The sequence below is a fragment of the Anas acuta genome, chromosome 1 (genome assembly GCF_963932015.1).
Source record: "Anas acuta chromosome 1, bAnaAcu1.1, whole genome shotgun sequence".
Lineage (NCBI taxonomy): Eukaryota > Metazoa > Chordata > Aves > Anseriformes > Anatidae > Anas > Anas acuta.
Genome location: NC_088979.1, coordinates 1,686,828 through 1,713,851, shown reverse-complemented (window position 1 = coordinate 1,713,851; position 27,024 = coordinate 1,686,828). Strand labels below are relative to the sequence as shown.

General features: G+C 54.0%; 5 protein-coding genes and 2 non-coding genes across 12 annotated transcripts in view; 2 read left to right on the top strand and 5 right to left on the bottom strand.

Annotated features, from left to right (window-relative positions):
* Positions 1-482: 482 nt before the first annotated feature.
* On the bottom strand, positions 483-3,060 carry COA4 (cytochrome c oxidase assembly factor 4 homolog). Of its 2 annotated transcripts, none has more exons than XM_068689160.1 (2): positions 2,940-3,060; positions 483-965 (listed from the first exon to the last, which is right to left on the bottom strand). In XM_068689160.1, the coding sequence occupies exon 2, from the start codon at positions 956-958 to the stop codon at positions 689-691; it is 270 nt and encodes an 89-aa protein (XP_068545261.1). In that variant the 5' UTR covers positions 959-965; positions 2,940-3,060; the 3' UTR covers positions 483-688. The 2 variants fall into 2 exon arrangements, with proteins under 2 accessions (XP_068545261.1, XP_068545338.1); XM_068689237.1 differs by having other exon boundaries at positions 483-968; positions 2,940-3,013.
* PAAF1 (proteasomal ATPase associated factor 1) lies at positions 3,026-12,292 on the top strand. Its single transcript, XM_068688821.1, has 12 exons — positions 3,026-3,149; positions 3,234-3,274; positions 4,416-4,519; positions 4,716-4,805; positions 6,746-6,844; positions 7,224-7,374; positions 8,363-8,557; positions 8,899-8,990; positions 9,527-9,642; positions 10,123-10,205; positions 10,584-10,666; positions 11,827-12,292. The coding sequence occupies exons 1-12, from the start codon at positions 3,103-3,105 to the stop codon at positions 11,902-11,904; spliced, it is 1,179 nt and encodes a 392-aa protein (XP_068544922.1). The 5' UTR covers positions 3,026-3,102; the 3' UTR covers positions 11,905-12,292.
* Positions 12,293-13,096: 804 nt separating this feature from the next.
* DNAJB13 (DnaJ heat shock protein family (Hsp40) member B13) lies at positions 13,097-17,432 on the top strand. The gene is made up of 8 exons (XM_068688950.1): positions 13,097-13,231; positions 14,357-14,460; positions 14,556-14,717; positions 15,575-15,732; positions 15,929-16,042; positions 16,516-16,629; positions 16,863-16,939; positions 17,217-17,432. Exons 1-8 carry the CDS (start codon positions 13,164-13,166, stop codon positions 17,368-17,370), a joined length of 951 nt encoding a protein of 316 aa, XP_068545051.1. The 5' UTR covers positions 13,097-13,163; the 3' UTR covers positions 17,371-17,432.
* A 202-nt stretch (positions 17,433-17,634) lies between these two features.
* Positions 17,635-20,381, bottom strand: LOC137859681 (putative mitochondrial transporter UCP3). The gene is made up of 6 exons (XM_068689056.1): positions 20,009-20,381; positions 19,681-19,891; positions 19,352-19,549; positions 18,580-18,681; positions 18,310-18,490; positions 17,635-18,134 (listed from the first exon to the last, which is right to left on the bottom strand). Exons 1-6 carry the CDS (start codon positions 20,132-20,134, stop codon positions 18,029-18,031), a joined length of 924 nt encoding a protein of 307 aa, XP_068545157.1. The 5' UTR covers positions 20,135-20,381; the 3' UTR covers positions 17,635-18,028.
* A 1,206-nt stretch (positions 20,382-21,587) lies between these two features.
* Positions 21,588-27,024, bottom strand: part of C2CD3 (C2 domain containing 3 centriole elongation regulator) — a 47,297-nt gene continuing 41,860 nt past the window's right edge. For 2 of the 5 annotated variants that reach the window (XM_068688415.1, XM_068688491.1), the window contains exons 32-33: positions 25,533-25,614; positions 21,588-22,130 (exon numbers count right to left, since the gene is read on the bottom strand). In XM_068688415.1, the coding sequence (XP_068544516.1) occupies positions 21,844-22,130; positions 25,533-25,614 (369 nt within the window). In that variant the 3' untranslated portion in view covers positions 21,588-21,843. Of the gene's footprint in view, positions 22,131-25,532; positions 25,615-25,659; positions 25,696-26,803; positions 26,991-27,024 lie in introns of those variants that run through there. The other 3 variants (XM_068688537.1, XM_068688699.1, XM_068688619.1) reach the window with 3 other exon arrangements.
* On the bottom strand, positions 22,598-22,669 carry TRNAP-AGG (transfer RNA proline (anticodon AGG)). The gene has a single exon. It is a non-coding gene; the product is annotated as a tRNA-Pro (tRNA).
* TRNAP-AGG (transfer RNA proline (anticodon AGG)) lies at positions 23,749-23,820 on the bottom strand. Its single transcript has one exon. It is a non-coding gene; the product is annotated as a tRNA-Pro (tRNA).

Here is a 27,024-nt window from a genome sequence, read left to right as displayed (position 1 = left end):
AGGGACCTGGGGGGGTTTGGGCTGGAGAAGAGGAGGCTCAGGGCAGAGCTTATTGCTCTCTGCAACTGCCTGAAAGGAAGGGGTGGGGAGCTGGGGGGCGGCCTCTGCTCACAGGGAACCAGGGCCAGGAGCAGAGGGAACGGCCTCGAGTTGTGCCAGGGGAGGCTCAGGTTGGCAATGAGGAGACATTTCTGCTCAGCAAGAGCGGTCAGGCCTTGGGACGGGTTGCCCAGGGAGGTGGGGGAGTCCCCGTCCCTGGGGGTGTTCAAGGAGAGCTTGGACGTGGTGCTTGGGGACAGGGCTTGGGGGTGACATTGGTGGGAGGGGGTTTTTGGACCTGATGGTCTTGGAGGGCTTCTCCAACCCCAATAATTCGGGGATTTTACAAATCTGCATCACACCCCCAGTTTCAGCCCTGAATCACCACAGCGCCACGACCTCTTCCACACCCGAGCTGTGCAGAACGATGCGAGCCGGGAGGATGAACCACATCAAAATTTAATTTCCTGGCCCCAAATTAAACACGGATTTAACCACGCCATCATCCTGCTTAACAAAAACAGGTAGAACATAGCAAAAAATAGAAAAATCAGATATATATGATTTAGCACAGCCCCCGTCTTTGGGGCGCCTCATCCGGAGGTAGTGCTGGGACCCCAAGGGGGGATTTTAGCCCCTGGGGGGGGTCTCAGTGCCCTGGGGGTGAGCGTTGGGGCTGCTCGGGGTCTTGGGGGCGCGGGCGCTGCTGCCGGGCCATACAGTCCCGAAAGGCCTGGACGTGGGGCTGGCAGCGCCGCCAGTCGCGGTGCTCGGCCATGCAGTCCTGCAGCGCCCAGTGCTGCGCTGTGCAGCCCGTCCGCGCGATCATCGCGTCCACGGGGTCCTCGCCTTCCTCCTCCTCTTCTTCTTCCTCCTTTTTGGACTTGCGGCGGTTCCAGGAGTGGCCGGGCTTCGCCATCGCCCCGCTGCTGGAGGTGGTTTGGGGGTGAATTGGGTGGGGGGACAGTGGGGTGCTGCCTCCCCTGAATTTTGGGGGCGCTCACCCAGCACCCTGCCACCCCCCGCCTATGGGTGCTCAGCACCCCCAGGGCACGCAGCACTCCCCATGCACCCATGGGTGCCCAGCACCCCCCAGGGCATCCAGCACCCTCCCCATGCACCCATGGGTGCCCAGCACCCCCCCCCAGGGCACCCAGCACCCCCCAGGCTACCCAGCGCCCCCCCCATGTACCCATGGGTGCCCAGCACCCCCCATGCACCCAGCACCCTCCCCATACACCCATGGGTGCCCAGTACTCCCCAGGGCACCCAGCACCCCCCATACACCCCATAGGGCACCTAGAACCCATAATGCACCCATGGGTGCCCAGAACCCCCCAGGCCACCCAGCGCCCCCCTCCATGCACCCATGGGTGCCCAGCACCCCTCCAGGGCACCCAGCACCCACCATGCACCCATGGGTGCCCAGAACCCCCCCAGGGCACACAGCACCCCCTAGCGTGCCCATGGGTGCCCAGCACCCCCCATACAACACCCCAGAGCACCCAGCACCCTCTGTACCCCCATGGGTGCCCAGCACCCCCAGGGCACCCAGCACACTCCCCATACACCCATGGGGTCCCAACACCCCCCAGGGCACCCAGCACCCCCCATGCACCCCCAAAAGGCACCCAGCACCCATAATGCACCCATGGGTGCCCAGCACCCCCCAAGCACTCAGCACCCTCCCCATACACCCATGGGTGCCCAGTACTCCCCAGGGCACCCAGCACCCCCCATACACCCCCAAAGGGCACCCAGCACCCATAATGCACCCATGGGTGCCCAGAACCCTCCGGGCCACCCAGCGCCCCCCCCGCCATGCACCCATGGGTGTCCAGCACCTCCCAAGCACCCAGGAGCCCCCATGCACCCCCTCAGGGCACCCAGCACCCCTAATGCACCCATGGGTGCCCAGCAGCCCCCAGGGCACCCAGCACCCTCCCCATACACCCATGGGTGCCCAGCACCCCCCATACACCCCCAAAGGGCACCCAGCACCCACAGGGCACCCATGGGTGCCCAACACCCCGCAGGGCACCCAGCACCCCCCCTACATCCCCTTAGGGCACCCAGAAACCCCCAAGCACCCAAGGGTGCCCAGCACCCCCCAGGGCACCCATGGGTGCTCAGCACCCACCCACCAGGCACCCATGGGTGCCCAGCATCCCCCATGCACCCAGCACCCTCCCCATACACCCATGGGTGCCCAGTACTCCCCAGGGCACCCAGCACCCCCCATACACCCCCAAAGGGCACCCAGCACCCATAATGCACCCATGGGTGCCCAGAACCCTCCGGGCCACCCAGCGCCCCCCCCCCCCCCATGCACCCATGGGTGCCCAGCACCTCCCAAGCACCCAGGAGCCCCGATGCACCCCCTCAGGGCACCCAGCACCCCTAATGCACCCATGGGTGCCCAGCAGCCCCCAGGGCACCCAGCACCCCCCATACACCCCCAAAGGGCACCCAGCACCCACAGGGCACCCATGGGTGCCCAGAACCCCCCAGGCACCCAGCACCCTCCCCATGCACCCATGGGTGCCCAACACCCCGCAGGGCACCCAGCACCCCCCCTACATCCCCTTAGGGCACCCAGAACCCCCCAAGCACCCAGGGGTGCTGAGCATCGCCCCAGGGCACCCATGGGTGCTCAGCACCCACCCACCATGCACCCATGGGTGCCCAGCAGCCCCCATGCACCCAGCACCCTCCCCATGCACCCATGGGTGCCCAACACCCCCCAGGTCACCCAGCACCCCCATACACCCCCAAAGGGCACCCAGCACCCCCAGGGCACCCATACACTCTCCATGGGTGCTCAGCACCCCCTTATTCCTCCTCCCCCCCCCCCCCCCCCGAGCTCCTTCCCCCCCAGCACCCATGGGTGCCCCCCGCACCCGAGCAGCGCGGCGCGGCCCCTTTAAGCCTCGCTTCCGGGTTCCCGCGCCGTGGGCGGGGCTCCGCCGGGGAGCGGGGAGAGAGACCGCGCGCTGATTGGACGGCGCAGCCCCGCTTCCGCCGCGCGGGGGCTGACGGGAAGGAGGAGGGCGCCTCGCCAAGATGGCGGCCGCGCTGCGCATCCAGAGCGACTGGAGCCGGGCCCTGAGGTGGGAGCCGGGCCCGGACCCTTCCCCCCCTCTCAGAACGGCCCCTTTCTCACCCCCGATGCTTTTTTTTTTTTTTTTCCACAGGAGGGATGAGGGCGAGGCCTGGCTGAGCTGCAGGAGCCCGGGTGAGCGCTGAGGGGGGGTTGGGGGGGGCTCTGAGGGGCTGTGAGGGGGTGAGGGGGCGGCTGGGGGGGCTTAAGGGGCTCTGGGGGGGGCTTTAAGGGGCTCGGGGAAATCTTTTAGGGCCTTGGGGGGGTCTTTTAGGGCCTTGGGGGGGTCTTTTAGGGCCTTGGGGGGGTCTTTTAGGGCCTTGGGGGGGTCTTTTAGGGCCTTGGGGGGGTCTTTTAGGGCCTTGGGGGGGTCTTTTAGGGCCTTGGGGGGGTCTTTTAGGGCCTTGGGGGGGTCTTTTAGGGCCTTGGGGGGGTCTTTTAGGGCCTTGGGGGGGTCTTTTAGGGCCTTGGGGGGGTCTTTTAGGGCCTTGGGGGGGTCTTTTAGGGCCTTGGGGGGGTCTTTTAGGGCCTTGGGGGGGTCTTTTAGGGCCTTGGGGGGGTCTTTTAGGGCCTTGGGGGGGTCTTTTAGGGCCTTGGGGGGGTCTTTAAAGCTGAGAGGGTCTTCAAGGGGTTGGGGGTGGCCTTAAAGGCTCTGGGGGGTCCTTGAAGGCTTGGGGGGTGTCTTTGAGATCTTGTGGGGGTCCCTAGGGGTTAGGGGGGGGCCTTAAGGGCTGGAGAGGGGGTTCTTAGGGGTGTGGGAGGTGTTTAGGGCTTTTGGGGGGGGGTCTTTGGGGCTGGGGGGTGCTTAAGGGCTGGGCGGGTGTGGTCCTAGGGCTTAGGGGGGGGGTTGTAGGTTGGAGAGGATCTGGGGGGGGGCATTGGGGGTTGGGGGGTCTTTTAAGGCTGGGGGGGGTCCTTATAGGGGAGGGGGGGAGCACTGGGGGTGTCCTTAAAGGTTGGGGGGGGAGGAAGGGCCCATAAAGCTTGTGGGGGGCTGGAGAGGGGGTATTAAAGGCTTGGGGGACACTGGGGGTGGACTTAAAGGCTTGGGGGGGGGGTCCTGAAAGATTGGGGAGGTGGAGGAGGGGACTTAAAGGCTGGGGGGGGGAGCTGGAGGAGAGCCTTAAAGGCTTGGGGGGGCTTTAGGGGGGGTCCTGGAAGGCTCGGGGGGGGTCCTGGAAGGCTCGGGGGGGGGCTTTGTAGGTTGTAAAGGGGCTGGGGGAGTCCTTGTAGGCTGGGGGGGTCAGGGTGAAGCTGAAATCCCCTCTCCCCGCAGGGAAGCCGACGCTGTACGGCAGCCTGACCCGCCGCGGGCTCAGCACCGAGGGCGTCCCCGACATCGCCGCCTCCGAGGGCTTCGTGGTCGGCGAAATCACCAAGGTGCCGAGGCTGGGGGGGGGTCGGGGGGGCTGCGTGAAGTGACCGTGGTCTTAGGGCAGCCAAAATCCCTCTCCTGAGGGATCCCAAGGGATCCTGAGCTGCTCGGGGTCTCCCAGCTCCGATTTGGAGCCCCTCTGTTTAGAAAAATCCCAGCGGCACTAACACGCTTCTGTTTTTTTTCCCTTTCCTCCCCCAGAAAAGCATCCTCGTTTCCTGCCCTCACGAAAACGTCTCCACGAAGTTCCTGGCGCCCTTCACCACCTTCTCCAGAATCCACCAGAAAAGTGTAAGTTTTTTAAACTTCCCCAAAAAAAGCCCAAGATCCTTTCGATGCTTGCCTGGATTTCCAAAACTAACCATTTTTTTCATGACTAATCGCGATGTGCGTGATTCTAGGGTACAGCAGGCTTCAAAAATGAAACTTGTAAGACACAAAAACCTTCAGGTGGGACCGATAATGAGGGCTGGCTTCAGTCTGTGACTAAAAATCTTCCTTTTTTAACAAATTCGGAGTGATTTCAAGCCATAAGGATCCCAATTCCCCTGAATATCCTAGGATATTGGTATTTTTTTCATGTTAAAGTCTTGAGGCGAGTTCTGAGTTATATTTTAGAGGGTTCCTGCAAGGGGATGTAGTAGAGGAGTAATTATAGAGAAATCTGAGGGTGGCAGCTGAAGAACTAGAGAAACCCAAGAGGTGCAGGGCTGAGTTTTTTGACAGCGCCCTCAAAATTTGGGCTGCCCCCCCTGGGAGCAGCAGGGCTTAGGGCTGAGGAGACAGCAGCGAGTTGTGGGATCCAGAACTGGGGCAGGTTTCTCTTTTATGGGATCCAGAACAGGTTGCTGGGGCTGGTTTCTTATTTTTTTAACTGTTTTTTTTTGGCCAAAAACTCGGACTGCCTATCACCACAGGCACCAGATGTGATTTTGGCAGCACTTGCAGTTTTTTTTAAGCATTTTCCTGCATTTCTTCACATTTCTATAACCACGGGACTCATTTGGGGATACACCAAGTGTAGCTCCTCGCTCAGAGTGCTGCAAAATGGCCAATTCACACCAAAAAAAATTAATTTTTTTCACTCGGAGGCGTAGCTGGGCCCTGTTGGGAAGCGCTCTGAGTTTGCTGAGTGCTTAACCCGAGGTGGAAAAAAAACTAAAAAATATAAAAAATAATAAATCCTATTTACCTGCTGCCTCCTGTTCTCAGCACTCCTGCTTGATTCCTTAGCCCTCCTGAAAGCTCGTGGACATGCCAAAAGTCCACGAGGGTTTTTCTTTCTGCTTAAACCTCCTTCCAAGGCTGGTTTTTGCTCAAGAGGGAGCAAATTGCAACAGGTTAGTTAAAGAAAATGTTAACAATCTGTGAGTAAACGTGTTTAATGGCTCTTGTAATGGCTGAGCAGTTACCTTGTGCTTCTAACTTGGGTTTTAATTCCTAAACTCCACTTTTTTTTTAATGGAGGTTGAGTATTGAGCTGGGCCCTGCTTAAATTGGCCGTGGTGTGAGCAATCGCTGTCCCAGAGAGCAGTTTGGGCTGATTCGTGCTTATTTAGGGGAACTTGTGCCTGAAAAAGTCGGGCACACCTCCTAAAAAGGCTTCCCTCAGAGCATCTTCCTTAAATCTGGGGCCTCGAGCTGTCGCCTCTCAGCAAAACCCCCCCCAAAGTGCATCAGGAATCACCGGGGAGCTTCTGAAAAATCCCAATTCCTGCTTCACCTGGGGGAAACCCACAACACGGCTGCTCTCTCTGCAGGCTCCTGACTCAGCATTTCTTTCCCCTCGCTGCTTTGTGGGTCTCTGCAGAGAGACAGGCAGGGAATAGCAATTTATTTGTCAGATTGATGGTGATTACAAGAAATCCGGGGGGTTTTGGGCCAGGTTTCAGTCCCGCTGGCTGCAGGTCAGCCCGGAGATCAGTCGGGGAGGGTTTCTTTTCGTGCTGTTCCTCTCCTGTGGAGGAAGCCTGACGCTCAGGATCCGCTTGGGTTTTGATTTCCTGAAGAAAAGCTTAGATAAAATCTCAGAAAATAGGTTGAGAATTTGAGGGGAGAGAGCCTGTGAGTCCTGGCTGAAGGATGTTCAGTGTTAGGAGACCGTTATCAGGCTGAAAATGTTCAGCTAGGGGTAAGGAAACTTCCAGGTGATGTAAAAAAATGGTTTTGAGCAGAAATACTTGCGTACAGAATCCTCCCGAGCTGCTATTTGTTGTTTTGTCCTCCTGCAGGTGACCTGCCTGGATATTTCCAGCGGCGGAGGGCTCGGCGTGTCCACCAGCACGGACGGGACCATGAAAATCTGGCAGGCTGCAAACGGAGAAATCAGAGTAAGAGCTGGCTGTGGTGTTTTAAACCCTGCCCGTGCTGTTACTGAAATCACTCAGCCGTGGATTTGGGCAGGCTGTTCGCCCCCTGTGCTCTGGGGCCAGCAAGAATTTGGTTTTTGGTTGAAAAGGTCTTAGAAATTTGACATCTTGGGGGTTTTATGGGGTGTCTGCTGGCAAACACGCCTCCTCCAGAAAGAATTGAAGCCCAGCAGGCAGAGGGGGAGAGTCCCGGGGTGAAAATGAGGAAGGGTGGTTGGGTTTTACAGCCAGGGTGCTGACGGTAGCTGCCAGCTCCTCGCCTTGAGTTGGCGAGCTCAGGAACTGCTTGACGCGAGGGATGACGACGACGGAACTAGCACGGAGCTCTTTGTTTTTCCAGAGACTTTTGGAAGGCCATGTGTATGATGTGAATTGTTGCAGGTTTTTCCCGTCGGGCCTCGTGGTTCTCAGCGGGGGAATGGACGCCCAGCTAAAGATCTGGTCGGTGGAAGACGCCAGCTGCGCCGTAACCTTCCAGGGTCACAAAGGAGGTAGGGAGTGCTCGGCCTTCCCAAGGCTTCGTCTGCTGCCTGTGTTAATTATCTCGCACCTGAGGGCTTCAACCAGCAGCCTGCTGCACTCTGTGCCATGCAAAAGTCCCGAGGAGCTTTCTTAAACCCCCAGGGTGTGAATAAAAAGATCCCAGGTCTCCCTGAGCTGCGTTTCCGTCCAGGATTAAGGCACAGAGGGGGAGGATGCAGCCCTGACCTGCATTTGGTGGCCTCTGCTGCACTGGGACTGCCTCCTCCTCGCTCCCAGCTCATCATATTTCCACCCAGAGCCTCTTTCTTTCTTTCCCTTGCCCCCAAAAGCACCCAGCAGCTTGTTAGGGCCGTGCAGACCTCGGGCAGGCACAGTTGTGCTGTGCCTAAGCGATTATTCCTTAAAAAGGGCTGGAATAAACTAAACCAGAGTAAATTCCTCACCTTCCTTGCGTTTTTGCATAAAGGATGCTATTCCCTGTGCTCAGGGGGTGGTGAAGGGCTCCAAGGGATGGAAAATGAGCTAGCAGAAAGGCTCCTGAGAGCAAATTCCTGGACGGAGCCTTTCTTTGACATAATCTCTGAAAGGATTTGGTTTCCAGGACCCTTCCTTCGGAAGCAGCCTGGGTTTATCCTAACGCTTCAGCTGTTTAATCCCGTTTACAAACTTGAACGCTTCATCAGCAAGTCTCGAGGAGCTGGGGGTGCAGCATCGGATGCCCAAACCCCCCCAAAATCCCCTCCTTCCTGACCAAATCTCACGGCTCTGCTTGTGAGAGGATGGTTCTGGAGGTAAAAACTCAGCAGCTGTGGCTCTGTGCCCCACTTTTCACCCCCCACGATTTGTCTGCGTGCAGCCTCCCTGCCCTGATCTGCTGCTGGCACGCTGGGAACGGCGCCTTGGGGCTCGCAGTCGAGTGCCTTGAGAATTGAGATGTTCCTGGAGATGTTCTTGCCCCCTGTGCTGTCTCTGAACGTGGATTCTGCTCTGCTGCAGGTATTTTGGACACTGCCATTGTGGACCGAGGAAGAAACGTCCTCTCCTGCTCCAGAGACGGCACGGCCCGGCTCTGGGACTGCGGCAAATCCGCCTGCCTGGGTGTCCTGGCTGACTGCGGCTCCCCTGTCAACGGCATCGCCGTGGGCACTGCTGACAACTCGGTGAACCTGGGCGCTCCCGAAAAAACTCCCAGTGAGGAGCTTTCTCTGAAATTCATCTCTGTTCTTCTTCTTTTTTTCCTTCCCTGCTGTCGCAGGTACAATTCTGAGAGCACGGCGTGCTGCCGCGTGCCCTCGCGAGGGTTGTGAGGGTGGCATGCCCTGGTTCTGGGGAGGAATTGAGCTTTATCAAGCAATTTGAGTGATTAAAGCTGAGGGTTTTTTGACTACAGGCCCACCTCGCTGCATCCTGGAGCCTGTTTTAGCTTGAATGTTGCTTCGGGTTCATCAGGGGTGATCACAACCGTCAGGCTTTGGTGCCATCGAGTCTCCCTGCTGGGACGTTGCTGGAGCTCATTGTTGTCCTCTTGCCAGGTGAACGTGAGATCGGGACAGAAGGGAAAATCCTGCTGCTGGCTCGAGAAGACAAGAAGCTTCAGGGAGTGGGACTGCAGAGCAGGCAGCCGGTAAGGAGCCCGAGATCTGGTCGCGCTCTTCAAAATATCCCGTTTTCAGGAGGAGATGGTCTGCAGAGAGCTGTGGTGTGCACACAGTGCTGCTTCCAACCGCCGAGAGTGCTCTGAGACACACAGCTGCTCTTAAAAACCCATCTCCAGGGCCCCAGCCCCGTGTTTTGAGGAATAAGAATTACTCACGTGCTCCTTCAGCAAGGGCAAGGCAGCTGGCAGGCCTCGGAGGCTGATATGAGGGCTGATAGCAGGACAGAAACTCTTGTAGCAGACTTCATTCCTCGTGGGGTTTGTGGGGAGTGAAAATTGGGTGGTGCAGATCCCGCTGAGCAGCCTCGGTGAGCGTGTGGCACAGCTCTGTGAGGAAAGGAATGGTCTCTGCCAACCTGGTCCTGCTGCTCCACGTGCCAGTTTGTGCCGTGACTCAGAAACAGCCACGCTGACCTCCTAAATAAATCCGTTCCTGTTCCTGTGCATCCTCTGGCTGCTTTGTCCCTGTTTGTGAGGCTCTGACCCTTGTCCTCCCTTCGCAGGTGTTCCTCTTTGTCGGCTCCGACGCCTTCAACTGCTGCACATTCCTCTCGAGTACTTATTTCCTGGCGGGGACTCAGGATGGGAACATCTACCAGCTGGATGTGAGAAACACAAAGTGAGTGCCCGCCTGGGGCTGTGGGTATTTCAGTGGCAAATTTCTGCTTTCCTCTGGGAAGGAGAACCAGGCCACGGGTGCTGGCAGACGGTGCCTCTTCTAAAGGGTGGATGCAGCCCAAAAAAATGGCTCTGAGAGCATCTGAGCTCCTTGCAGATGGTTTTTTTTCTCTCAGGGAGCGCTGAGGGTGATGCTTTTGCTGGTGTGGGTGATCTTGTGGGATGTCCTGAATTGGAAGGGATCCACGAGGATCACTGAGTCCAACTGCTGGACCCCAAAATTAAACTGTATTTCTGAGTGTTGTCCAACTGTGCTGTGTCTTCTGCATCTAGACAATGGGCTGCTAATTTCTGATCTTTTCGTGTCTTCTGCTCGTGATCTTTTAATTCCTAGCTCACATTCTTGGATCAGTTCTGACACACTGGAATGGGTTCTTGACTGCAGATGGTAATTTTTCTTTGTTTCTGTTTCTCTTTTTAGTGCTCCAATCCAGGTCATTCAGAGATCAGGAGCGCCAGTGCTTTCTCTGCTTCCGTACCGGGATGGATTCGTTGCCAGCCAAGGTAACTGGGGTGCTGTGTCATGGCAGTGCAGATCATGTAATGAAACCGAGCAGTGCTGTGCTCTTGCTGTGTTGCCCTCATATTTGGGCACTGGCTGGGTGTCAGCTGCTAGAAGGACAGTTTCCATGGCACAAAGGGGTTGCAGTAGGAATTATGTCCTTGCTTTTTGACTTTTTTTTCTTGTGTTCCTCCAAAATGGGGTCTCCAAGGTGCTTCTCACCCATCAGAGCCTTTTCCCATCTCCCTGGTGCCCTCACAGCACAGCTCCCTTTTCTCGGGCATTGCTGCTGAGCCTGTCGTGCTGATTGTAGAAAGGATGTGGCTTATTTCAGTGATCCATGAAAACTTCCTTGCTTGGTATCTCCTCTGCTTCACCAGGTGACGGAACCTGTTTTATCATCCAGCAAGACCTCGATTATGTCATCGACCTCACGGAAGCTGACTGTGACCCTGTGTACAAGGTAAGGAGCAGGGCACATTGATGAAGGTAAAAGGTGCTGGGGAAGGAGACGCCAGCTAGCAGGCAGCTGCATTTATTTGATATTTATTTGATCCTCTGATTTATCTCAGGAGTTGGCAGCCCACACGGTGTATTCCTCCACGCAGTTGACTTTTCAGTTTATTTTTTTTTCCCCCAGCTGAATAATCTGAATATTTTGCATAAGCAAATCCTGTCAGCATTTCTGTGCTCTGGGGTAGCATTATCTCTGCTGTGCAGGAGCAAAACTGAAGCAGCAGCAAACTTCGTTGTTGGAGTAGATCTTATAGAGCCGTGGTTCTGTAGGGAAGCTGGAATTGATCTGTGCTTGGGAGATTATCAGGGTAAAAGCAACAGTTGGTGGCACAGTGCTGCCTGTCTTCACCTTGGCAGTGTGAGCCTGGAAAGTACTTGTGAAATTCTGTGTCCAGAAGCCCTGCTGAGCTTGCACAGATCAGGGAGAGTAATTTTGGGGTTCCTTGGGCTCCGAACCTTGTGTTACTGATGGAAGTTAGCTCCTAGTTTTATGCTGCACAGTCCTCTGACCTACTAAACACAAGGTTAATGTGCAGCATCGCTCAGGCTGAATTGACCTGCAGAATTTGGCTCTATATGAGCAAAACCCATTTTCCCCTTCAGATCTAACTGAAGACCCTTTATTTGAGCACTTTCCTGCTCATCTCTGAGATGAGTGATGTCTTGAAGTGTCCTTTCAAACCTGCTAATGCTGTTTCAGGAGGTGGTCACCTGCTGTTCCTTCTGGTTTTTAAAAAAAAAGTCCAAAAGGAAATCTGATTTCTGTTAACAAGTACCAGAGCTGGTTGTCAGGACTGCCTGTAAATCTGGTATTTGGGCTGTCTGGAAATCCGAAGGAAAGAAAAACTTCTTCCTGTATGTGTGAATGTCCTTCAGTGAGTTGTTAGGTACCGAGGGGAGATGGAAACGCTTCCTGCCAGATGGTGGTGACTGGTGATTGTTGGAAGAGATCTGTTCTGAGAGAGAAAGTTTAAGGTGGCACACATCTTCTGTAGACATCCAGGCTCTTCTTGGAGAAGCTGCAGGGTGTTGGCCATCTCTTCTTTTATGTTTAACTGTCATGTGAAGGATCCTGTGCTTAAATACTGTTTTTTTTTTTCCTTTCAGGTGGCTTCTTGGGAGAAGCAGATTTATACGTGCTGCAGAGACGGGGTAGTGAGGAGATACCAGCTTTCTGACCTCTAGGTGTTGTGAGCACGGACTAGCAGAGCTGTGTTGGAATAGCTGTTCCAAGCTTATGTTCCTGTACAGTGCGTGTGAGATGTGTAAATAGAAGTGTCTGAGGCTGTTAATTGGGAGTTTTTTGGTGGGAGGGGGATTCCTGTTAGAAGATAACTCCATTTTTTCATTGGTGAGTGGCTCTGAGGTGTTAGGTTCTTGGCATTGCAGCAGTTGTTTTTTTTTAAACTATTGTTAAAAACTGCCATTTCTGAGGGGGGATTAAACTGGAATTGGGTACGATGGCCGTGACTGTGCTGTGGTAGGGACTGAAATAAAGCAGCTGCTTTGGTAACATGGGGAACAATGTTTTCATGAGAATTTTAAAAATAAAAAATGATAATGATAAATAAAAGCTCTGGCTGAGATGTTGTCTGTAGGTGTGTGCCTCATGCCAATAAGCACACAGTCAGAATCCACATGAAGGTCTTTTAATTAAGTAATTAAATATATAATTCTGCAGAGTCAGGTGTTTGGTGATCTTTTGCAAAGCAAGCACACCTCTGACTTCAATCACTGTTACTTAGACACAGCAAACTTGTGAAAACGACGTCTTAGGCTACTTTTGATCAGCTATTCCAGCTAATTCATCTCCACTGAGTTAACACATTACAGAGGACTCAGGGGAGGGGAAATGACACCAAATCCCACATTTGCATTTTCACAGGTGTGATTTATAAAATGTTACTGACCCTTAATGAGAAAAAGGTTGCTATAGGGCAGTCTGGAGCTTGTTTTTCTCCTTATTTTTTAACTTAAATCTGTTATCTTCCTTGCTTCTGCTAGCTCAAGGCTACCTCTCTCTGTTGGCTACCTGTCTGCTTCCTTATTTTCTCAGCTAAAAAGACTACATAAGCTCCAGACCTCTGTATTTTCGTCAGGATTTCCTTGTTTTTTCACAGTTTTGGGGCTAAATACGTGAGTTTCTATCTATTAACACAGAGCCATGATTAAATCTCACAATGAACCCCATAAAGCTTGAGGCTCACTGAAATAACCACATGCAGTTCCTTAATACATAAAAACCCTATGCAGAGTGCGTCTTGCACGTGTTGAGCAGGGACAGCTGGATTTTTATTCTGGGACTGCTGAAAATACAGGTTTTTTTAATCATTTTTCCATCCTAAACCCGTTATAAGGGGGACAAAATGGCGGCGGCGCCACAGCGCGGGGGGAACTACAAGTCCCGGCATGCCCCGCGCCGCGCCCCTAGCAACGGGGCCGCCATGGGGCAGGATTACTACGCCGTGCTGGGCCTGGGCCGAGGAGCCTCCACCGCCGACATCCAGCGGGCGTGAGGGGGGCTTGGGGGGCATGGGGGGACTTGGGGGGGTCAGGGGGGAGGCTGTGGGGTTTGGGGGGGCTGTAGTCGGCCGGGGCTGGGAGGTGGGGGGGGGTTTGGGGGGTGTGTGGGGTGTGGGATGGGCGCTCTTCATCGTCATCTTCCTCATCACTGTCATCTCCCTCCTCATCTTCCTCCTCCTCATCGTCTTCACCATCATCTCTTTCCTCATCGTCATCTTCCTCCCCACCATCGTCTTCCTCATCTTCCTCCTCCTCGTCCTCCTCATCCTCCTCCGGGATGGGCACTCTTCATCATCATCTTCCTCCTCATCATCTCCCTCGTCACCCTCGTCTTCCTCCTCCTCATCTCCTTCACCGTCATCTCCTTCCTCACCATAATCTTCCTTCCCACCATTGTCTTCCTCTTCCTCCTCCTCCTCCTCATCTTCATCATCTTCCTCATCTTCTTCATCCTCCTCCGGGATGGGCTCTCTTCATCATCATCTTCCTCATCATCGTCATCTTCTTCCTCATCATCTTCCTCATCACCATTGTCTTCCTCCTCCTCATCTTCTTCACCATCATCTCCCTCCTCACCATCATCTTTCTCCCCACCATCGTCTTCCTCCTCCTCCTCCTCCTCCTCATCTTCTTCCTCCTCATCTTCCTCCTCATCTTCCTCATAATCTTCCTCACCCTTGTCTTCCTCACCACCATGTTCCTCCTCCTCACCTTCTTCCTCATCATCTTCCATCTTCCTCATCACCATCACCTTCATCCTCCTCAATCGTCTTCCTCCTCATCATCTTCCTCATCATCTTCCATCTTCCTTCCCACTGTCTTCCTCCTCACCATTGTCTTCCTCCCCATCTTCCTCATCATCATCTCCCTCCCCACTGTCCTCCTCCTCATCCTCCTCACCATCATCATCCTCATCACCCTCCTCATCACCTTCCTCCTCCTTTTCCTCTTCCTCCTCCTTCTCCTCCTCCTCATCATCTTCATATTCCTCCTCATCTCCCTCCTCACCATCATCTTCCTCCTCCTCACTTTCTTCCTCATCATCTTCCTCATCATCTTCCATCTTCCTCCTCCTCATCTTCCTCCTCACCCTCCTCCTCCTCCCTCCCCGCAGTTACCGCCTGCAGGCGCTGCGTTCCCACCCGCTGAAGTGCCGCGAGCCGGGGGCTCAGGAGCGGTTCCGCCAGCTGGCCGAAGCCTACGACGTGCTCGGAGACCGTGAGTGCTGGGGGGGGGGCTGGAGCCCAAATCCACACCAAAAAATCCAAAATAAATAAAATTACAAAACGCTGACGTCTCTCCTCGTCCCCTAGCCGTGAAGAGAGGCGTCTACGACAGGTTTGGAGAAGAAGGACTCAAAGGCGGCATCCCCCTCGAGGGCGGTGATGAGGACACCTGGACGGGCGGCTACGTGTTCCACAACAACCCCGACAAGGTCTTCAGGGACTTCTTCGGCGGGGACAACCCCTTTTCGGGTACGTGGGGGCTGTGGGGGCTCTCCACGGGGTCCTGAGGCCACCGCCAGCCTCAAAATCTTGAGGTTTTTGGGGACGTTTCCCTCCCCAGCTGCTCGCACGTGCCCCAGGGTTGCTGCCAGAGGGGCTCTGCTTCTGCCCCTCCATCCTCTTGCTCCCTCGGTGCTTCCTCTTTTTTATTTTTATTATTTTTATTATTTTTATTATTTTCATTATTTTCATTATTTTTATTTGTATTTTATGTTTATTTTTATGTTTATTTTTATTTTTATTATTTTTATTTTGTTTATTTTTATGTTTATTCTTATTTTAATTTTCATTTTATGTTTATTTTTATGTTTATTTTTATATTTTTATTTTATAATTTTATTTATATATTTTTATTTGTATTTTATGTTTATTTTTATGTTTATTTATATATTTATATTTATATTTTTTATTTTTATTATTATTTTTTTATTTTGTTCTTTTTATTTTTATTTTTATGCTTATTATTTATATTCTATATTTATATTTTTATTTTCATATTTATATTTATATTTTTTATTTTTATATTTTTATTTTTATATATTCATTTTTATTATTATTATTTTTATTTTTAATGCTCATTTTTATGCTTATTATTTATATTTTATATTTATATTTTTTATTTTTATATTTTTATATTTTTATATTTTTATTTTCATATTTATATTTTTTTATTTTATTATTTTTTATATTTATATATTTTTTCTTTTTATGCTTATTTTTATGCTTATTTATATTTTATATTTATATATTTATATTTATATTTACATTTTTATATTTTTATTTTTATTTTTATTTATTTTCCCCTTCTCTCACCCCCCCCCTTGCAGAATTCTTCTCCGAGGACGGCTCCGAGGTGGTCGTGCCCTACGGGGGGCTGCGAGGACGCGGCGTGCTGAAGCAGGACCCCCCGATCGTGCGGGATCTCCACCTCTCCCTCGAGGATCTCTTCCACGGCTGCACCAAGAAGATCAAGATCTCCCGCAGGGTAAGGGCTCGTGATGAGCAGGGTGGGAACTTCCCCTCGCAGAACCCAAAATTTTAGGGCTGGGCCTGCGCCACGAGACCTAAAAAAACAGGAATCGAGCCCAAAAGATGATGGAAACCCAACGGGAAGTGCTGAATTTATAGAGGGGTTTCTGCTGCTTCGCCAAACTCTTCCTCACCCTCATCTGCCCCCAAAGGTGATGAACGAGGACGGCCAAACGAGCACCATCAGGGACAAAATCCTCACCATCGACGTGCGGCCAGGCTGGAGGCAGGGCACCAGGATAACCTTCGAGAAGGAAGGGGACCAGGTAACGGCCGCGCGGGGGAGCGACGGATCCCCCGGTGCAGAGAAGTGCTGCTGTGCTCAGGAACACAGCAAAAAAATGATAAAAAAGAGCCCTTTCTGGCCATTTTTTTTATTTCTGTCCATCTTTTCTTTCTGGCCATTTTTTCTTTCAGTTTTTTCTTTCTGTCTGACTTTTCCTTCAGATAAAACTAACCAAAAGTGGCAGCGTTCCGTCTGTCCTCACCTTTGCAAAACTTGATTTTTTTAAATATTAATTTTTTTAAAATATATATATTTTTAATCTTAAAGATTTTATTTTTTTTAGCCTTTTGGCTCGGCAGGAGACTTTGCTAAAGACATTTTCTTTCCCCCTAAATGACGAAAATCCCTTTCTTTTCTCCCCAGCCAGCAGGGAGCAAGCAGTCACGTCACCTTCCCCTATCTACCTAAACCTTTTCCATCTCCATTTCCCCTTTTTTTCCCCTTTGCTTTTAGGGTCCCAACGTCATCCCAGCTGACATCACCTTCGTTGTCCGGGAGAAACCTCACCTGAGGTTCAAAAGGGCCGACGACAACCTCAGCTACGTGGCCACCATCCCCCTGGGAAAGGTGAGGAGCCAGCGGGTGAGGAGCTGCCACCTCCTCCTGGCCCCAAAAACCTCCAGGAACGGGCTCAGAGCAGCTGCTGGGTGCTGGGAGGCTGCAGAGGCCGCTTGGTGGGGGTGTTTCTATTATTTTTTATTATTTTTTATTATTTTTTATTATTTTTTATTATTTTTATTATTTTTTTTATCCCTTTGGGGCTGAAAAATGCAGCTCCGGGGCTCTGCTGTGTCTCGCAGGCGCTGGTGGGCTGCACGGTGGAGGTGAGGACGCTGGACGGGCGGCTGCTCAACATCCCCATCAACGACATCGTGCAGTGAGTCCTTGCTCATGCACCCCGCGGGGGGCTCCTCGCCTCTTTTTGGGGGGCTTCTGAGGCACAGAGGGGGCTTGAAAGGGAAAAAAAAAAACAAAAAACCAAGCGAGGAGGGGGCGGGTGTCATTGCCTCCAGGGACAGAGCTGAAAAGGGGAAAATAAACCACGGGGGGAGCAAATCTGCTCCTCAGCAACTCGCTGAGAAGCAGCGGGGGCTCTGGAAGGGGAGATTTGGGGAGCAGGAGCTCCTCAGCCCCCCCCCTCCTCTGCTCCGCAGCCCCAAATATTGTAAGGTGGTGCCCGGCGAGGGGATGCCGCTGCCCCAAGAGCCCCGGCGCAGGGGCGACCTCCTCATCTCCTTCAACATCTGCTTCCCCAGGGAGCTCACGCCCGAGAAGAAAATGCTCCTGAAGAGCGCGCTGCTCTCCTAGGCAATAAAGCTCTGCTGCCAGCACCCAAACCGGTGCGAAAATGAAGGATTTCTGCCCCAAAACCCGGGCTCCAGGTGGTTTTGTGGGGACAGGGAGCTGGTTTGAGGTCAGGGGGGAGGTTTGGGGGAGCAGGAGTGCCGGGCTCCTCGTTATTCCTTAGGAGAACCCCTCCCATCCCGACGTTGGTTGTAGGGGCACCAGATGAGCTTGGAGGGTTTTTCCAACCCTAATGATCCCATAAGATGAAGGAACCCCGAGTCCCGCTGCGCTCTGACCCCATAGGGGTGATTTATTCGGAGAATCAGTGAGGAAATCCCAGGAATCACCGCGTTCCCACATCCCCCAACGCCATCCCACCTGCCCACACCTCTCCATCCCACTCGTCTTGTTCCCACTGCTGCCAGGCTGGAAACCCTACAAACATTTTTAATTCCCTTCTAAACTCCTCTCTGGACACCTTTTCTCCCACGTCCCTACAAGCGGCCGCCTGCAGCGCCTCCGCCCGCCTCGCTGGTCCCTCTCGGGGCCCCTTTTGGTCCTCGGCATCGTCCCCATCGTGCCGGGGAGGGGTTCGGCCTCGCTGCCCCCCCTCTGCCGCAGCATTTAGGGGAATTCACTCCTGCACCTCGCCCACGCTGGCGAGAGGAGCTGGAGGGATTCAGGAAGGAGCCGGCCAGGCCAGCACCGCGGCGCGTTGCAGCTGCTCGTAGGAGATGAACATCACCACGTTCCAGGAGCCGAGCCGCAGGAAGGAGGGGACGAACCTGTACGGGGGGCAAAACGGGGCTGAAAGGGACGTCCCCGAAACCCCAAAACCCTTCTGGGGGCATCCCAGTGGTGCTGAGCCCCCCCCGGTGCCCGTGCGTGCCGTAATATTGCGTTTTTTACCCCCCGGTGCCTGTGCGTGTGGCAATTTTGCGTTTTTCACCCCAAACTCACCCCTTGTAGAGGCCGGCGAGGCCGTCCTGCATCAGTAGGGCCAGGAGGCAGCTGGGGACGTTGCGGTACTGCCCGGGGCCGGCGTTCATGTAGCGCGTCTTCACCACGTCCACCGGCGACGCCACCACCGTGGCGCAGAACCCGGCCCCGAAAGCGGCCACGAAGTGACAGGGGACGTTGTCTGGGGACGAGAAGGGGGTAAAAATGGGGCCGTGAGGGTTTTAGGAACGGGGGACGGCGCCCGGTGGTGTCCCATGCCCCCGGCCTCACCTGTCAGCAGTTGAGCCCGCAGCAGCGCATCCTTGATCAGGTCGTAGGTGACGAGCTCCCCGCAGTTGACGATGGCGTTGCGGGCGATGTTGGGCAGCGTCCCTGGGAGGGAGGGAAGGAAAAAGGGCGGTGGCACCGGGGATGGCGCTCGCAGGGGGGAGGATTTGGGAAGAAATTGGGAAGAAATTTGGGACTGGAGAGCAAGTCCTACGAGGAGCGGCTGAAGGAGCTGGGCTTGTTCAGCCTAGAGAAGAGGAGGCTCAGGGGTGACCTTATTGCTCTGTATAAGTACATTAAAGGAGGCTGTAGCGAGGTGGGGGTTGGTCTGTTCTCCCATGTGCCTGGTGACAGGACGAGGGGGAATGGGCTAAAGTTACGCCAGGGGAGTTTTAGGTTAGATGTTAGGAAGAATTTCTTTACTGAAAGGGTTGTGAGGCATTGGAACAGGCTGCCCAGGGAGGTGGTGGAGTCACCATCCCTGGAAGTCTTCAAAAGACGTTTAGATGTAGAGCTTAGGGATATGGTTTAGTGGGGACTGTTAGTTTTAGGTCAGAGGTTGGACTCGATGATCTTGAGGTCTCTTCCAACCTAGAAAATTCTGTGATTCTGTGAAATTGGGAAGAAATTCTGCCCGCTGAGGGCGCTGAGGGCCTGGCCCAGGCTGCCCGGAGGAGCTGGGGGTGCCCAAGCTGGGCTGAGTGGGATTTTCGTCTCCCTTCCAACCCAAACCCTTCTCCTCTTCCCTTCCCGTTCCCAAACTCGCCCCCTTTACCTCTCCAAAGCCCTCGGACTCCCTCCTCCCTGGCAATGGTTCTGTAGGCGTCCACGGTGCCGCTGTAGCGCCGGGCGCTGTCCGGGATCGCCCCGTGAGCCTGGAATCGCACCTTGACCACGTCGGTGGGTTGGGCGCACGTCACCGCCACCGCGCCCGTGGTGCAGCCCGCCAGCAGCCTCGCCCCCAGCCCCGTGCCTGCGGGAATACACCCACGGGATCAAATTTGGGATGAGTTTTAGGGTCGGGCATCAAGGGGCGAGCTCAGGGATGGGGTTTGCGCCCGCGGCACCGCACGGGGCGGGGTTCCTGGTGGGCGCCGCACTCACTTTCGGCCCCTTTTGGGGTGTAGAGCTGCTTGACCGAGTCGTAGAGCCCGATGCGGATGGAGGCGAAGCTCATCTGGCGCTGCAGCCCCGCCACCAGCCCACTGTAAAGGCTTCGGGGCCCCTCGGTGCGCACCATGGTGCTCAGCGTGCCCAAAACGCCCCGGTACTCCACCGTGCTGGGGCTCCGGGGGATCCGCACCTCGCCCTGGATCTGTAGGGCACCAACAGCGTCACCTTACCCCTCCGTCCCTCTAAAACGAGCCCGTTTGGGGGCTTTTATGTGTTTTTTTGTTGTTTTTTTTTTGTTTTTTTTTGTTTTTTTTTTTACCTGCAGCCTCACTTTGGCGGTGTCCAGGGGGAAGGTGCAGACGTCGGCGATGCAGGCGGCCGTCCCGGCGCTGAGGAACTTGACGGCTGCCGGCGGGGGCACCTCGGGGGGCTTCAGGCCCACCATGGCCGCGGGGGCTGCAAGGGAAGGCGGAGGGGCTTCGTTCAGGCTCCCGGGTTGGGGACGGAGGTGACGATTTGCTTGGGTGGCTCCGGCTGCCTTGGGACAGGCTCAGAAGTCAAATCCTTTCCCCTTTTTTTCACCGTGGGGGCAACGCGTCCCCGGCTGCCTCCTCACACCCCCCTGCTCGCAGCCATCGCCCTGCGAGCCAGCTCCTTGGCCCTCCCTTTATATAGCGCCCGGGGGACGTTCCAGCAGCCGCCGGCGTCGGGTGACAGCAAAACCCCGTCCCCCGGTGGCATTTGAGCTGCCTGGAATCCACGAGGGGGTTGCTGCGCTCCGATCCCTGCTCCAAAAACGTTCCTGCCCCGCTGGGACCCCCCCGGGGATGGGGAGCAGGGGCACGGGGGCAGCTCCCACCCTCCCGGCCCTGGCAGCGGCCGCGCGTTTGTCATCGATCCCAAGCAGCTGCTGAGCGTGTTTACCAGCGGGATTTCCTACGACAGCCACCACAACGTGTCCCCTGAGCTCACGTGGAGTGACCCCAAGGCAAGGACCCCAAGCAAAAACCTTTCTGTGTCCCTGTCCAGGCTCGGACAACAAAATCCCCGCTGGGCAAAGGCTCGGGGTGCAGCTCAGGGCAGTGCTGGAGGCCGAGGATGGGATGAAAGCTCAACAATTATCCCTTTTCTTCCCTTTCCTGATGTTTTAAAACTCACAGCCCTGCTGGCACGGTGCTCCCGACCCCACCCTGGGGTTTTTGGGGAGGAGGAAGCCCTCGTGGCCCTCCTGTTCTTGCAGGGGAAGCTGAGGACGTGCGGTATGGGGACGTTTGGCACAGCGCAGCCCAAGGGGCTCTGGAAATGGTTTCACCTCCCCTCAGGGGGCAAGGAGAGAGACACCGGTGGTGAACTACACTTTTAGGACTGGCCCACGAAAGACAAAAGTGTAGAAAAGGGGCAAAAAAAGGGATGATGAAACCGGTTCCCTCCGTTCTGACCCCAAAACCGGGGTTTTAAAGGCAGCTTTTTTTCCAAAGAGGACGGCCTTGGGCAAGGCAGCAATGCTGTCCCCTCGCAAAGCACAGACCTTTATGGGACACATCAGGGCCCTGAGGTTGCTGTAGGACCAAGCCCTGCTCACCCGGAGAGAAGAAATCATAATTTTATTGAAACACACAAACAGTGGTTGAGGACTGGTACAAAAATAACTTAGCTCGGTTTGCATCAAAGCCATTATCAAACACATACAAAAATAATTTACATTATAAAAGTGCCACACTGCTCGAAAAAACCCTTCTGTACACACCCCACTAATTTACAGGACCCTTGGTCTGTATTTACACGAGCACCTCGCACTCACAGAATCACCAAACTGCCTCCCAGCAGCGATTTTGGGGTGTAGGAGGCGGGGAGGGAGCTCATCTCCTCTCCCCGTCCCCAGCACACGTGGGCAGGGATTTTTAAGGTATTTTTAATGGTTTTAATGGCTTCAACCTCCTGTGGTTGAAGACAAAGGAGCTGCCCCAAAATGGGGCGCTTCACCCAGCTGGTTAAAAAAAATATAATAAAATAAAAGGGGGTGGAGAAATTTTTGGAGAGATTTCACAGGAATGAGGCTCAGAAATCGAGCAGGTGCCACCCTGGGAGTTGGCCTCACGAGGTGCAGTCTCTCAGTTTCCCTTGGCCGACCCCCAGGCTCTGCCTCCCTTTAAATTACCACCAATTAGACAAATTAAATATCAGAGATCGAAGCCAGCTGCTGCCTTCTCCTCCCCCGGAGGCTTCAGCCTTTCCCTGCGTGGCTGGCAGGAGCCGTGGCTTGGCCATCAGCTGCTCCGGCCGGCCTCTCACCCTCACTAATCCTTCTTGGAGAGCTGAGCAGAGAAAATCCGGGCGATTCGTTGGGTTTCTTCTTCTGAGATCGCTGCTGGGGCCAGCGCCGGCCTCTGATGGTTCGGCCTTCGGTAGGGGATCCCTCCCAGCGCAGCTCCGTGTCGACTCTGGGGAGAGAAGGAACAAAATTTTAGAGCCCTGCGAGCTCTGCCCGGTGCTGGGTGTGCATTTTGGAGCCTGTGAGCAGCTGGACAGGCAGAAATCACCCTCCTGAGGTTTTCCCTTGCTCATCGGTTCTCCTCCAAGGGCTTTTTCTCACCCTGCACGCTGAGAGGCATCGCAGCCTGGGCTGGGTGTGGGTGCTCCTCATTTCTGGAAATATCTCAGTACCCTTCTCAATATCCTCATTTTCTCCTTCCCAGGTTATACCCGAGTGTCCGTTTCAAACAGAACCACTGAACAAAAATCCCCAGCTTCGGAGCCCTTCTCTGGCCCCGCTCCAGGGCCTCGATGTCCTTCTGGGAGTGAGGGGCCCAAAGCTGAACCCAGCACTCGAGGGGCGGCCTCAGCAGAGCAGAGCCCAGGGGGACGAGCACCTCGGATGCTGTTGTGGCCTTGGTGGCCTAAAAGAGAAGGGCTCGTCCGGGATTTGAACCCGGGACCTCTCGCACCCTAAGCGAGAATCATACCCCTAGACCAACGAGCCCCACATTTGGGGTGCTGAGGCAGCTGAGGACCCAGCCCCGGGTGCCCGTGTGGGATGTGCGGTGCGGGGCTGGGACCTCGCTGCCCACGGGGCTGAGGCTCTCCCGGAGGCCGGCGCTGGCTGGGAAAGCTGACACCAGCCCGGCCTTTGGCCCACAGGAAAAAAGGTCTGCAGAAGGAAAAAGGTCTGTGGGACAAAACACAGCCTGCCCTGTGTGGGCTGGGTGTAGCTGTGCTTGTTGGAGCCCAGGGTGAGGGCTGAGAGGCTCGGGGAGAACCTAAAGCTGCTTTAACACCAGTTCCACGTCCCACACACAGACAAGGCCAAGAGGCTGTCACCCCACACTGACATCTCCCAAATTTAATCTTCGGCTGTGCTGACCCGGCCTGGCAGGCAGGAGGGCTGATGCTCCCCACCATGGCTCGCTGCCGTAACCGCTTGGGTGATTTCCCCTTAAATGTTTCCATCCCTCATGTGATGCTTTGATTTTTCCTATTACAGAATCACAGAGAAAACCAACACGTGAAAGAACTTCCCGGTGAGGGTGACGGAGCACTGGGACAGCCCAGGGAGGTTGTGGGGTCTCTGGAGATATTCAAGGCCCATCTGGACGCCTCCCTGGGCAGCCTGCTGTAGGGAACTGCTTTGGCAGCGGGGTCGGACCCCCCAGCAGCTGGACTTCCTCACGGATGTCCCAGTGCCACTAAACATGGGGTTTTAGTGCACAAAGAAACTCCCATTTCAGTGAAAAACTAACGTATTAATTGGAAAAGCCCTCCAGGATCACCTGCTCCAACCACCCCCTACCACCAATGTCACCCCCAAGCCCTGTCCCCAAGCACCACGTCCAACCTCTCCTTGAACACCCCCAGGGACGGGGACTCCCCCACCTCCCTGGGCAACCCGTCCCAAGGCCTGAGCGCTCTTGCTGAGCAGAAATGTCTCCTCATTGCCAACCTGAGCCTCCCCTGGCACAACTCGAGGCCGTTCCCTCTGCTCCTGGCCCTGCTTCCCTGTGAGCAGAGGCCCTGCTGGCCACACAAACCCGATGCCGTTGGCCTTGGTGTCCTAAAAGAGAAGGGCTCGTCCGGGATTTGAACCCGGGACCTCTCGCACCCTAAGCGAGAATCATACCCCTAGACCAACGAGCCCCACATTTGGGGTGCTGAGGCAGCTGAGGACCCAGCCCCGGGTGCCCGTGTGGGATGTGCGGTGCGGGGCTGGGACCTCGCTGCCCACAGGGCTGAGGCTCTCCCGGAGGCCGGCGCTGGCTGGGAAAGCTGACACCAGCCCGGCCTTTGGCCCACATCCCCGGGCTGCCTCCTCCATCCCCGCCTCAAGGCGGTGTTTGGGGAGGAAAACGGCTTTTTTAGGAGTAAGCAGTCTGTTTTTTTCTTGTGCTGGGTAACGCTCACCGAGATGACGGCGCTGCTCGCGGGCTGCCTGGTCCTTAAAAAGGAGGACACGGGTGGGAACGGCTCGTTTGTCTTCACGTCCAGCAGTGAAGAAAAGCAAACTAGCTATAAATTAGTGTAATTAAAAAACAACTCCTCATTTTGTACTGTGAATGATGTAAATTACACACAGAGTGCTTCAAAAGACTTCAGACCACCCAGGAAAATACCTAGGGCCTGTGATCCTCTAAAACCAGCATCAATTCTTATCATCCTGAAAAAAATACATCAATATTTACAAGAATCCTTTGTTTTTCTCTCTGTTCTAGGATAACCTTGCCTAAACCAAACGTAAGAAGCTGAGAGGTATTAAACACACACCTGGCAACATCAGGAGCTTAAAAGCGAGGAAAAAGAGGTGCTCGCTGGCCACCCCACCTCCTTTTTACTCTGCTCAAGGCTGTCCAGAGAAGATGGGTCAGCAGCTTTTTCTTCCCACCCTGTTCCCTGAGCAAACTGTTTGGGAAACAGCTGAAACCTCGGTGTTGGCTCACGCTGGCTCTGTGCAGCATTCGTTAGCTGTTCATGGAGAAAAACGTTCACAGGGAGAGCTCAGGGCTGGTGAAAGGCTTCCACTGTCAGTGCGCCAAGGCAGCACCCGCTCCTGAACTCCAGCTTTATGTAGCTGCGAAGAATTTACACGGACTGGCTCATCCCTTCACCCAGGAAGGCCTAAAAAAAAGCCAAACCAACCCAAACACAGCAAGGAATTCCCATGGGGGAGCTACGTGCGATGCTGCAGGAGATGCGGGTTTATATTGGAGAAGGTTTATATTGTCTGATGGAGAACTTTTGAGATTTCATTACTGAAACTAGAAGTTTCCTGGACAGTGCAGATCCTGCCTTCTAGAAACTGGTTCCCAAATTCTTCTCTCACACTCCTGACTGCCATTAAACGAGGTGGGCTTGCAAAGATACCACTTGCACGGTTTTTCAGACAGAGGTGCCCAAAATCCCATTGCTCCAGTTTTTGCTCCAGTACTTCTGTACTTCCCTTTACAGCATGTAAATTCCCTACGCACACAGCTTTTAGCAAGGCATTTTGGCCTCAGCGCTGCATTTTTAGGGTGCATTTTCCTCGGAAAAATGCGAGAGGAAGAGGACTTACGCACAGAAGGCTGCTTTGCTTTCCTTTTTATAGAAGAGGCTGCGATACAGCAGGGCACTTAAACCAGCCTGGGCTTACCTACCTGCTGTGCACCAGGGGTTCGAGCAAAGCAAAGGGATTTATTGGCATTTTGGAGGTCCTGGGGGTCGGCTCGTTTCAAGGTCAGAGAATCTGGGTGAGCACCTTGGCAGCGAGCAGCATTTCAGCTTTCAGCAAGCGTGACAAGTTTTGTCTGCACGCTGACGCAGGAGTGAAAGCAGATCTGTGTTAATAGGCTACCACGCAGTGACCTTGCACCTACTTCGGCTTTCCGAACAGCAAAAGCTTCGTGTCCCAGCACAGACAGCATGCCCTGTCCCAGGCAGACGTGGGGAATACAGCTTCTGATCGCGAAAATGAAGAAGAACGTCAGCGTTTCTGTTCAGCAGGTTAAGAGGAGAAGTTTACTGGCTCTGGGGAACTTGCTTGAGGAAAAAAAAGGAGAGCTTTCATGGCTGAAACTGAAAGGGGAGCAGATCAAGAACAAACCAAGAAAGGATGTTTGGACCTTTGCAGGCCAGCTGCAGTTTTAAAACACCTCAAAGGTGCTAAGTTTTTGTTATAAAAATGTTATTTCTAGTCTACACTGAAGGTACAGCCATACAAAATAATTCCTTATGCTGAGTAAAACTGGTTTCAATGGAAGTTTCTTATCCTTTTTGCAGAAGCGAGGAAAAAATAAAGATATTTTAATGCAAAGTTTAACTCTCCTGGTTTTAAATACTTGTTTTTCCTCCCAAACAGCTTCACACCAGTAGGCTGGGCCACTCTGAAAGGCAGCAAACCTTAACACGGGCTTCCCAGCTAGCACCTCATTGCAATAATGTTTTATTTTTTTGCTCTAGCGTGTGATTACCTGAAATCCTAACCAGAATCAGCACTGCAGTGCCCTCCGTGTGAGTGGATGTTACCTAAAAAGACATTTTTGACTCAAAAACTCAGCACTGATATATAAAATAGCACAGAACACATGAATGCAGTTCAGGCAGAGAGGGAGGAGAAGCAAGGCCAGAGGTTACAGTCAGTAAGAAGACCTGGACCATAATCTGGGCCACCTACACAATGGCTCTGATTCATTAAAAAATAGTTGTTGCTTTAAAGTAACCACGATACAGTGCTGGATGCTGTTAAGTTTAGCATCAAAAGTTTTTCCCCAGGTTATATCAGGACCAGCCGGGAAAAGGGCTGAGTGGAGACAAGTGCAAAGCTGCTCCCTGAACTTGAGACGGGGCAGAAATCGAACCTGGCCTGCGGGGTCACAGCAGGTGACAAGAGTGGAATGGGAAAGCCAGGAAGGACCTCAAGAAACTGGACATGAATCTGATGTGGTGGAGGAAAAAAGCATGAAACATTTGTTTTTTTTTACATTTTGTGAGGCTCTGCAAAATTCAGGTCCCTGCCACGTGGCCTGAGCAGCACCTTAAGTCCCACAAGTCCTCGCAGCATGACCTGGGAGAACCTTTTTGTCTCAAAATCCTGCCATCTCCTCTGAGGTGACCGCCCACTTCGCCTCCTCACCGGTTTTTCCTCGCTTTGTGGAGAAAGGCAGGGAAAGCAGGGAGTCAGGCACCGCGGGGAGAGGTGTGAGGAACGCCAGCAAGGCCAGGAGGGAGACTTGCCAAGCGCCATGTGAGCGCCAGGGGACTGCTGATCTTCAGATGATAACAGCTCAGATTTCGGCCTCGCCGTCACGCTGGGCGTTTGCTGAACTGTGCGGAAACTAAACAAACCCAGATTTAGAAACTGAGGTCCTC